This window comes from Anomalospiza imberbis, chromosome 14 (assembly GCF_031753505.1).
Source record: "Anomalospiza imberbis isolate Cuckoo-Finch-1a 21T00152 chromosome 14, ASM3175350v1, whole genome shotgun sequence".
In the NCBI taxonomy this organism is placed as follows: domain Eukaryota; kingdom Metazoa; phylum Chordata; class Aves; order Passeriformes; family Viduidae; genus Anomalospiza; species Anomalospiza imberbis.
Window position 1 is genome coordinate 730,452 of NC_089694.1, and position 11,442 is coordinate 741,893.

Sequence of the window (11,442 nt, forward strand, 5' to 3'; positions counted from 1 at the left end):
CAGTTCAGAGCACTGTGTGTAATTACAATTAAAACATTTATCATTTCCCAGGCAGTACTGAAGCACAACTTGGGCAAATTGAGATGTAAGAGCAACATAAGAATTTCACACGTGTACTGAACATACAAGAAAGCTGCACAGAACTCCACAGCAGATGTAAAAGCCAAAGGAAAAATGTTTCTGTGCCAACAGTTTGACAGCACACTGGCAACGTGTGGAAGTAAATCCAGCCTCAGCTACTTGAACACTGTGGCCAGTAGCAGTGAGCTATGTAAGAGACACACGGGGAAAGAAAGGGTCCTACCATCTTCTTGGAAACTGCTGGAAGATGGCCGAAAGAACAAAACCAGAAGGAGTCTCTGTCCTGCTGTGTGTCGTGTCTGCTGGGCAGGCGAGAGTGTGCGAGGCCAGGTGTGAGCAGAGCTGTGCTGTGGATCACCTGGAGCTCAGTCTGCACTGCTCTGCACTGCTGGCTCTCTCCCCTGTCCCTCTCTCCTGGCTTTCCTCTCTAGTACTTTCATACTTTCTATCATATCTTTCCATTTTATGCAAGAAAAAAAAATGTCCTGCGCTTTTTCCCTTCATTTAAAGAAAACCAGAAATTTCTAAAGTTTGAGCAAAAAGGAAGAGGAAAAACTCTGAAAATTCCCGATTCCCCTTTCCTGGTGGTACTCAAAAGCTGTCTGGACACAGTCCTGAGTGATGTGTCAGGAGATCCCACTTCAGCAGCAGGCTGGACTGGAGGAGCTCCAGTGCTCCCTTCCAGTGAGGATCATTCTGTGATTCCATACACAAAATGAACAGAAAAATAAAGCAATTAGATAAGTGCTAATAACCACTGGATTTGAATAAACAGGCTGTGAGGGCAGGGGAAAGTGGCTCAGAACTCCTAAACTTCTATCATTAAACTCGGTGGCTAAAACCTGAGTGAAGCTCCTGGAAGCTGTCACCTCTGTTGTGCAGCCCCTGGGAAGCCACCAGCACATGGGAACGGTCCCCTGTGGCCAGGAGGGAGAGGAACTGCCCAGTTCCTGCCCGGTGAGAAGGGGAAGTCACCTGTCACCTTGGTCAGCAGAGGCTGGGGCTGAGCCACCAGCCCTCGCTGTCCCCACGTCCCCAGGCTGCGCTGTGTGTCCCTGCCAGGGCTCTTCCCCAGGGCCCTCTGCGAGGCGCCAGCAGGGCTGTCCCAGGGGCGTCCAGCACATCCCACGTGCTTCCACAAGGTTCCACAAAGGCTCCTGGCAGCAGCCCTGGTGTCACCTCGGCATGTTCTCAGGGGAAGGACGATCAGACGGGTACTGGGCTGCTCTGGGGAAATGGCACCTCTGGCACGTCAGTCCCAGCTGGCAGAGCCCACAGGGACAGAGACAGAGCATCCAGAGCAGGACAGGGACAGGGACAGAGCAGGGCAGCACAGGGACAGGGACAGAGCATCCAGAGCAGCACAGGGACAGGGACAGAGCAGGGCAGCACAGGGACAGGGCAGGGCATCCAGAGCAGCACAGGGACAGGGACAGAGCAGGGCAGCACAGGGACAGGGTAGGGCATCCAGAGCAGCACAGGGACAGGGACAGGGCAGGGCATCCAGAGCAGCACAGGGACAGGGCATCCAGAGCAGCACAGGGACAGGGACAGGGCAGGGCATCCAGAGCAGCACAGGGACAGGGCATCCAGAGCAGCACAGGGACAGGGCATCCAGAGCAGCACAGGGACAGGGCATCCAGAGCAGCACAGGGACAGGGACAGAGCAGGGCATCCAGAGCAGCACAGGGACAGGGCATCCAGAGCAGCACAGGGACAGGGCAGGGCATCCAGAGCCCACAGGGACAGAGCAGCACAGGGACAGGGCATCCAGAGGAGGACAGGGACAGAGCAGGGCAGCACAGGGACAGGGCAGGGCATCCAGAGGAGCACAGGGACAGGGACAGAGCAGGGCAGCACAGGGACAGGGCAGGGCATCCAGAGCCCACAGGGACAGGGACAGGGCATGCAGGGCAGCAAAGGGACAGGGACAGAGCAGGGCAGCATAGGGACAGGGCAGCACAGGGACAGGGCATCCAGAGCCCACAGGGACAGGGACAGAGCAGGGCATCCAGAGCAGCACAGGGACAGGACAGGGAATCCAGAGCAGCACAGGGACAGGGCAGGGCAGCCAGAGCAGCACAGGGACAGGGCATGCAGAGCCCACAGGGACAGAGCAGCACAGGGACAGGGACAGGACGGGGACAGAGAAGCCAGAGCAGCACAGGGACAGGCACAGGGACAGAGACACAGCAGCCAGAGCAGGGCAGCACTGCTGCTGCACCACCTGTGCTGGACTGAGGTGAAGCTGTCACTTTACACAGTGACACCCAAAGCAAATGCCTGCAGAACATGCGGGTCAGACGGGGATTGCACAATGCCCACCTCTGATCTGATCCCACCAACACAGCAGAAATTCATCCTAAATTGGGTGGTAACTAAATGCACAGGTATCAAAGATATCAAGCACCGGTTAAACAATTTATTCTTAAAGCAACCAAGAGAGCCTTGTATCGATTATATCAAACCCCAGGTTTTGAAAAGCATCTAGAGATTCCCCGGTCCACAGAACAGATATCTCAATAAATACACCTTCATTTCAGCTGCAAGCACAACCAGTGTCACAGGTAACAAACCACCACCAGCTCAGATTTAGTCAATCTTGAACTGTGTACATGTAATGCAGCCCAGATCAATGGCAATTCGATTGCTATTTCAGGAATATCTCTTCTTCCCACTTCATTTCTGTCCTCTGCTCCCTCCCACCTCACAGTGATGCTCTAATTATTCAAACAACGTAAGCAGTGTTCAATCCGTGCCAGCCCTTTCCTCCTTTAGCACTGACCTTGCCTTATACATCACTCTCACAAAACTAATTAAGTGGAGAACAGTCTCACTTTACACTCTCTTCATGAAAAGAACTGAATTGTTACCTGCCTGAGGGTGCAATTCAAATTATTTTCGCCTTCATTTCACTCAGCAACACAATACAAATATTGAGCATGAAACCAGACCAGGCAATTCACAGAAACTCTTTACCCAAGATACTATACACAAAAATAAAAGGATTATTGTAAATAACATAAATAACATAGTTGTCTCATTTTGGTTTTTAACGTGCATTTTCATGTATGTTTGACCAAGACATGTTTTGGGAAATGGACAGAATTTTGTTAGGTCAAATGATGTAGCTGAGGAAGGAAAAACAGTCTGGGCTACACAAGCCTTAGAGCCAGGCTCAGCTGAGAGGGACAGGAGTGGCTAAGAAACCTTCAGTCCCACAGAGGAGATCTGAAAGCATGGAATCTGTGAGAGCATCCAGCCACCAACAGGGCAGTTCCTCACATAAACACTAAAATCCCGGTCTGAAAACGCTCAGCTAGAGGTTGTCCAGGATGTGAAGCTTGTCCTGTCCGAGTTACAAATGTTTTGTTTGTACACAGGACACCTCCAGATTTTCAGAGGATTTTATACAAGCATGGATTCAGTGCTTGCAGGAGACTGAGGAACACGACTTGCTCTGCCTTCGCTCCTGAGGAGCGAAGAGTTCACACAACTCTGGAGCTGTGTCCTCTTCAAGACACTTCAGCACTAACACACAATGAGGAACAGAAGCAGGAAACGAACATTCATTGACCCAAGGCTACCCTGCAGCACTCAATTCCCAAAGCACAGGGGTTAGAGCAGTGCCTTGCAGGAAATCTCAGTCAATGGCACAAATACAGTCAATGCCAAGTCTCCAGTGTACTGCGGGTGGCCACAGACCAGAGATGCCAGAAGCCTAAGCCATGCAAACTCATGCATCTGCTGTGGCTGCTGGTGCTCCTCCCTTTGCAGCGCCCTGCAATGCTCTGTGGGGCTACTTATCCTCCAGGCTTCATCTGCCTGGGAGCTCTTCCTTTGAAGAGGAGATTTGGCATCTGCCAAGAAGCAACTACTACAAAGTTTTCCTCTAGAAGCAAAAAAAAGATGACTTTTACTACCTTCTGTACAACACGAGTTCTTGGCGTGGACAGCAGCCACACCAGCACCAACACTACCAAACCCCAGAGTGTGGAGCTTGTCCCTGGAAATCCTGCCTTGCTGTGGATTTCCTCAACACTGAAAACCATTCAAGAGCATCAGCACAAACGTGCCAGCATTTTCATCTCAAGACTGCTTCCGCTTTTTAGTTGCTGACGTTTTATCAACATATGTGAGGGGCCAGTGTCTTGGGATTGAGAGGGAAGGATGTTTCCTTTATAAAGAGTTACTGTCGTTTGTGGCACCAAAGCCAGCCCCAGATAATGAGTCATAACAGGAGGCAGTTACTGTAAATATTCCAAGCATGGGCACATTAACAACCACCCACTAATGAGAGGCAATGCCACGGGCAGACACAGAGAACTCCCACTGGTGTCACTGGGAGTTCTGAATGGATCAGGATCTCAGCCAAGCACTGAGCATCCCCTGTGACCTGCAGCATTAATACCCAGGATGGGGTGGGGCATGGCCCAGATTTTGGCTGTGGCTTTCCAGTGGGCGATGCAGGCATCTATTCAGAGTGAAATCTGGAACCCCAGACAGGAGGCTCGGAGATTTCCAGTGTGAAGTGAACAAAACCAAAGCACTGTGTTTAACACCTGCTCTTTGGTGCCATTCCGTGTTTATAACACAAACACAAGCTCTGATGTGTAAGTCAGTAGCACCAAGTGACCACAAGAAGACCCAGTCTGCTGCTGGCAAGCACCTGCCTGAACAGATCCTCAAGTTCATATCCTAAACTGCAGCTGCTGCTGAACTTTGGTGGGGCTTTTGGTCTGAAATGAGAAAGAACTGGCACCCACATTTCTGACAAAAAGACAAATAAATGCCCTGCCTGTGACCTGAGCTGGTCAAGCAGCACTTGAGGCAGTTAGCACCGTGCTCCCTTCCCCCTTCTCACCAGGGCTGCACTTGCTGCTAATTTTGATTCCGTGGACTCAGACCAAGACGTGGTCAGCTTACATGCTGCTCCTCTTCAGTCCCTGAAGTAAGTTACTTTCTCATGAATCAGTACTATAGAAATATAACTGTTGAGATCAGCTTCTTTATTTTTGTCAGCTTTTCTCCAGACCTTTCAATCATAAGCTGCATTATCCTATACTCCCAAAAAGCCAGGAAAAGCAGTAATAGATACCTCAAAATTCTGACTTCTCTTTTCCTTGCCAAGTGATTTCTCTAAGTGCTTTGTTTTCTGCTGTCACTGAATTAGAATAGTACCTGTACTTCCAAAGTCTTCACTGTTACTGTCACTATTTCAATACACTCTTCTCAGATTAGAAGCTTTCCGTTTCAAAAATACTCCTATTTTGCTTTCTGTGGAAGAAAATACACTCTGCATTTTCTCACTGCTTATGGCTGAGGTTATCAGACTTTTGGACAAAGCTACCCCAGTTCCTTGCAGTGACAGCACGGTGACAGGAAAAAATCCCCCTTCATCTGCTTTGATGGGAAAGCCAATAGTACATAATCCCCTTAGTAAAAAAGAAAACAAATGCAGATTAATCCATTGCTCAGATTCAGTTTGAGACTCTTTGCTCCAGCTCTTGACTCTGCTCAGAGAAGCCACACAAATTGCACAGCAGCCTGTGGAAAGAGCCTGGCTGTATTACCAGACAGCACGAGCCCTCTGAGGCCCAGGTCCAGAGCACAGGGCTTTCAGCACGTCTCAGCTCCCTCTGCAATGCCCAGTGCTCTCCTCCTGCCCAAAACCCTCCCCCAAAGAGAAGATAAAACATATTTAATTCAAAACAGGTTATGTTGTACAGCCCCAAGGACCAATGGGCACACTCGATGCACCGTGCCCAAAGTGCAAGGCAAAAACTTGTGAGGGAAGGGCCCTGCCCTGGCACAGCCAGGCTCCGGGCACAGCAGCTCCGTGGCAGGACAAGAACCTGCCTGGTGGGAACTGCCCTGCATGCTGGGAATGCAGGAGAGCTGCTCCCAAAATCAGTGAGTGACCACTGCTGTGCTGGGAATGCACCCAGAGCATCCCCTGAGCACAGAGCTGCTCCCAAAATCAGTGAGTGACCACTGCTGTGCTGGGAATGCACCCAGAGCATCCCCTGAGCACAGAGCTGCTCCCAAAATCAGTGAGTGACCACTGCTGTGCTGGGAATGCAGGAGAGCTGCTCCCAAAACCAATGAGTGACCACTGTCCTGCTGGGAGTGCTCCCAGAGCATCCCCTGAGTGCAGAGCTGCTCCCAAAATCAGTGAGTGACCACTGCTGTGCTGGGAATGCACCCAGAGCATCCCCTGAGCACAGAGCTGCTCCCAAAATCAGTGAGTGACCACTGCTGTGCTGGGAATGCACCCAGAGCATCCCCTGAGCACAGAGCTGCTCCCAAAATCAGTGAGTGACCACTGCTGTGCTGGGAAAGCACCCAGAGCATCCCCTGAGCACAGAGCTGCTCCCAAAATCAGTGAGTGACCACTGCTGTGCTGGGAATGCTCCCAGAGCATCCCCTGAGCACAGAGCTGCTCCCAAAATCAGTGAGTGACCACTGCTGTGCTGGGAAAGCACCCAGAGCATCCCCTGAGCACAGAGCTGCTCCCAAAATCAGTGAGTGACCACTGCTGTGCTGGGAATGCAGGAGAGCTGCTCCCAAAACCAATGAGTGACCACTGTCCTGCTGGGAGTGTTCCCAGAGCATCCCCTGAGCGCAGAGCTGCTCCCAGCCATCAGGAGCTGCTCTTCTCCAGACACTCCCATTCCTGCCCACCCTGGACAAGGGCACAGTGAGGAGACACGGGCTCCTGCCCCAGGATGAACCCACCCAGAGGGGACAGGCTGCTCTCTGGAACGGCTGCTGGCTACCCCAAACAGCCTCCACCCCGGAGCAGCAGCAGCCCTGCCCATCTGCCCTTGGGAAGCAGCTGGGAGGACACCTGGGCTCACAGCTCCCTGCATCTGTCCAACTCTCACACCATCTAAAATAAATAGGGGGAGGGGAAATCAATGCCACAATCTGCCATAATCTTATAGGAACACACTCACAGTTAATGCAGCATCTTGCAGAAAGTAAAGGTGCACATCCCTGACTTCACTCTGTTAATCCATGAGCTTTATTTAAGATTAGGATAGATAATTCTAAATGCCCACAGACACTTTTAAAAGCAACCAGATATTAAGCAAAACACAGCCATCACTGGGTTTTCTAGGCAGGATTTAAAAGTGGGACTAACATACTATTAAGCAAGCAGTTACCTTCCTCTTTGGCTTCAGGAAAGATGTGAAAAACCCCTACTATTTTAATTAAAAATAGATTTTATACTTCTTTAACACCTGCAGAACTCCACTGATACCACCACAGACTTTACAAAAGCATAATTTAATTGCAGAAAACCACTGCAAGGCAGTTCAGTATTTGCTCTGGATCGTGCTTATTCCCAGCAAACTCCATGGCCTTTCAAGGTTCTGTATAAATCAGTTTGTTCTAAAAAGAGATACCCCAAAAGCTGGTTGAACAAAGTGTCTTTCAACAATGTACACAGTGCAGCTCCTACATTTGGGCTGAACATGCAGGAACATCAACACCCCCTCCCCAAATTCTGTAGAGAACTACAGCAAGGTCTCACCTCATGCATGGCCCTGCAATGCCTAAGAAAGCTTCAGGGGTAAGAAAAGCTGGCACTGCTCTCACTGAGAAGCATTCCACCTGTACTGGGCAAACACAGCCCTGGGACAAGTGATTTACAGCAGGTATTCAAACTACCTCACCTTGCCTGACAGAATGGGGTACATGAACCACCACCACAACAGGCCACTCGTATATAAAACATGGCCTTGTTCTTTGAAAGAGAGGTTAACGGACTCAAAACCACAGAGCTTTCTCTCAGGACTCCAGTGCCACAGTACACCTGCAGGAAAATGCAGGAAATGATACCCCATCCTTTCCATGCAAATTACTGGTTTGTTGTATAAAAAAACCCATCCAAACCAAAAAATCTTAACAAAAAACCCCACCCATCACCGCCCGGATTTATATGGCTGGAGCCAAATTAAACATTCCCATTAAGAGTATTAACACTTGCAACCACCAAAAGAGAATTCAGGTGGTTAAGAGGAAAAAACCATTTCCTATTCTTGTCTATAACTCAAGAGGCTAAAGACAAGCACGCAGCCTATACATGAGCTAGTAAATATTAACTCCTTCTCAGCATCCCCGGAGCCTTTCTGCAAGCTATTTCACAGGTGCTCAGCATGACTCACAAAGCACCTCACACGTGTCGGCTCCTCCCGCTGTACCTAGAGCTGCCTCCTCACTTGGTGCTAACAGAGAAAGTTTTTCTATGAGCTCGGGGAGCGTGGCAGCGTCTCCTGGAAGCAGAGTACCAGCACCAACTGCTTTTCCTGGGAGCCTCAGAATATTCACCTTCTGCTACCCTGTCAGCACTGACATCACAGCCTCGCACGTCTCAGGCATCACTGACTCATTAACAGGCATACAAATGCCTTTGTCCCACCGGTCTGAAATGTGCCAAGGCAATTTCAGCCACGAAGTGTGTCATTAAAACTTGTAATCATAGCACAAAATGGAAAACGTAAGCTTGATTTCAAAAATAAGCTTTCAGGCAAGCATGGCACAAGCATGGCAATTTCTTTTTGTTTATGTTTATAACACAGTTCTAAATCATGAAAATAATTCCTCAGAAAGGCGGGAATCTTTTGTTCTTCACTGCTTAATAAATTATTTAAAGCACAATATAGCAAATAAAGCCACCATGAAAGAAAATCAAATCCAACTCAACTCCAAAGGACATAAAGTAAAGGCAAAAGATATTTATCTAAAAATAGTAAGGTTTTGCAATGCATCCATGTAGTGAAGTTGATTGTGTTGCTAAGAAAAAAAAATGTCATGCAAACGCTAAGGATTTGGACATGAGACAGAACATAGTAAGAAGGGGAAAGACAGAGTTATGGAAAAAAACCCACATGAAAATAATATTAAAAAAAAAAAAAAAAAAAGCTTTCCCAAGTGTTAAACATAAATTTTCAAGATCATGAAACAAAAAAGCTTTTTATCAGGAATAGAAAGGCTGTATTGTTTTGATTCGGCCTCTCAGGCTGCTAAAAAGTAAACGGCAGGGAAGTGTCCCACTCCGTTTTACGGAACTGGGAAATAAGGAGCAGGTTCTGGTCCTTCGGGGAGGCCCGGCCACAGCCCCCCCGGGTCCCCGCAGCCGGGCGTCCGAGAGCGCACTGGGTGTGCGGGGGACACCGAGCCCCGCGCCGGCCGGGCGGGCACGGGGCACACCGCCACCTGTGCGACCCCGGGCGGGCACCGCGCGGGCCACAGCCCGGCGGGGACCCCGGCAGGGACAATGGCAGGGACCCCCGCACCCCGGCAGGGACCCAGGGACCCCAGCAGGGACCCCGGCAGGGACCCCGGCAGGGACCCCCGCACCCCAGTGGGGACCCCGGCAGAGACCCCGGCAGAGACCCCCGCACCCCGGCGGGGACGGCAGGGACCCCGGCAGGGACCCCGGCAGGGACCCCCGCACCCCAGCAGGGACCCTGGCAGGGACCCCGGCCAAGCACCCGGCGCGGGCAGCCCGGCCCCGCACGCCCCCAGCGCCGCGGGGCCCGGGGCGAACCGGGCCAGGGAAGCCCCCGTGCCCGGCCCCGGCTGGGTCTCCCCGTGCCCGGCGGTGCCCGGCCCCGGCTGGGTCTCCCCGTGCCCGGCGGTGCCCGGCGCCGCGTCTCCATGGCGATGTCTCCCCTCGCCGCCCCGCTCGCCGCGGCCGGAGCCGGGGCCGCCGCAGCGCTGATCACCCCCGGCCCCGGCCGGAGCCGCCCCCTCCCCGGCGGGAACGGGGGGGCCCCGCTGCCGCCGGTGCCGCATTGAGCGGGCCCCGCCGCCGTGCCGGGGTGCCGTGCAGCACGCCGGGCACGCCGGGCGCCGCTCCCTCCCGTGCCGGGGTCCCCCGAGCCGGGGCTGGCCCCGGAGCCGTGCCCCCCTCCCGGCCCGGTGAGGTCGGGCTGTCCGCGGTCGGGCTGGGGAACGAGCCGGTTATCGGGGCGGCTGCGCCTGCCTTACCCTTGGAAGCATCTTTCTCTTCTTTGGGCTTGATCACCTTCCCGCTCATAGACCCCAGCTTGGGTGGGAAAATCCCCGGGAGCGTCGCGAATTCCGGCTGGACCCAAAGAAACCTCGGGCGGGGGGCAGCGTGCGTGCGTGTGGGGGATCCTCTACGCCGAAAAGGCAGAAATATCACCAGGAGCAGGGGAAGGGGGGGAAGCGAGGAGCCGGCGAGCTGCCCGCTCCCCGGAGCGGAGCCTCGGAGCCCGGCGGCGCCGCCGCGGTGCCTGCGGGAGCGGAGCGGGGAGCGGGGGGCTCCGGCAGCCGCAGCACCGAGCCCCTGCGCCGCTCGCCGTGCCGGAGACAAAAGCGATACTCCCTGTGTCTGCCTGGCCCCGGCCCCCTCCTTCCCCCGCCTCCCCGGCTCTGCCTCCCCTCCCCAGGGCCAGGGAAGCGCAGCTGGTCCTGCAAGTCCCACCGACCGGGGGGAGGGGGGTACCGTGACTTGGGGGGGGCTGTTTGCTTGGGTGTGTTGGGTTTGAGTTTTTCTTTTTTCGCATCCTCCCCTAATAATAATGGGATGGAGCAGCAGAGCTGCAGCCGCGGATAGGAGGAGGAGGAGGAGGACGCGAGTCGCCGTCACTGCAGAAGAGGCGGCAGGTTTACGCTCGCGGCAGCGAGGAGGGCTGGAGGGGGCAGCTGCAGCCGCCCGGCTCCGCGCATCCCCCTGCCCATCACCCGCACCGGGGCTCCATTAACCGGCACGGGGGAGAGCGGGGCCAACACGCCTCCCGCCGCCCTCCGGCGACGGAACGCTGCCCCACGGGCGGCCCCGGGCTGTCCCCGGCTCGGGGAGCCGCTCCCGGCCGCGGCACCGCAGGGGCAGCTCTGGGCCGGCGCTCCCCAGCCTGTTGCTGCCGGCGGGGGGCGCGGGGTTCAAAAGGGGGATCGGGTTCCCGGTAACAGCGGGCACGGAGGGCAAAGGGGGATCGGGTTCCCCAGCAGGAACGCGCAGAGCCCGCGCCGGCTGCCGCCCAGCCCTGCTGCTCTGCCCCGGGCGTGGGACGGCGCTCGCCCCTCCCTCCCCCCGCTCCATCGCCCTCGGGGAGCAGGAAGGGCCCCCAGGAGCAGGCAGAGTCCCTCACCTGTGCTGCAAGGCGGCGTGGCCCGCCCCCCTCTCCCCACGCTCTCCTCGGTGGGGCAAAACTTCCTCTGCCGGCGCCGCCGTCGGGAGAGGGACAAAGCCGGAGCAGCCCCCAGGAGCCCGGCCCCGCTCGAAATAAACCGCCGGGAAGGGCGAGCCGTCCGGGGCAGCCCCTGGGGCCGGCAGCCGGGCTCCTGCTGGCCCTCTCCCCACGGAGAGGGGCCTGTCTGGGG

The 11,442-nt window shown here is 54.4% G+C and overlaps 1 protein-coding gene across 2 annotated transcripts in view; it reads right to left on the reverse strand.

Annotated features, from left to right (window-relative positions):
- FGF13 (fibroblast growth factor 13) overlaps nt 1-10,474 on the reverse strand; it is a 203,616-nt gene extending 193,142 nt beyond the window's left edge. The window contains exon 1 of one of the 2 annotated variants that reach the window (XM_068204534.1): nt 10,084-10,474. In XM_068204534.1, coding sequence (XP_068060635.1) covers nt 10,084-10,132 — 49 coding nt within the window. In that variant the 5' untranslated portion in view covers nt 10,133-10,474. The remainder of the gene's footprint in view (nt 1-10,083) is intronic. The other variant, XM_068204536.1, reaches the window with a different exon arrangement.
- Nucleotides 10,475-11,442: the final 968 nt, after the last annotated feature.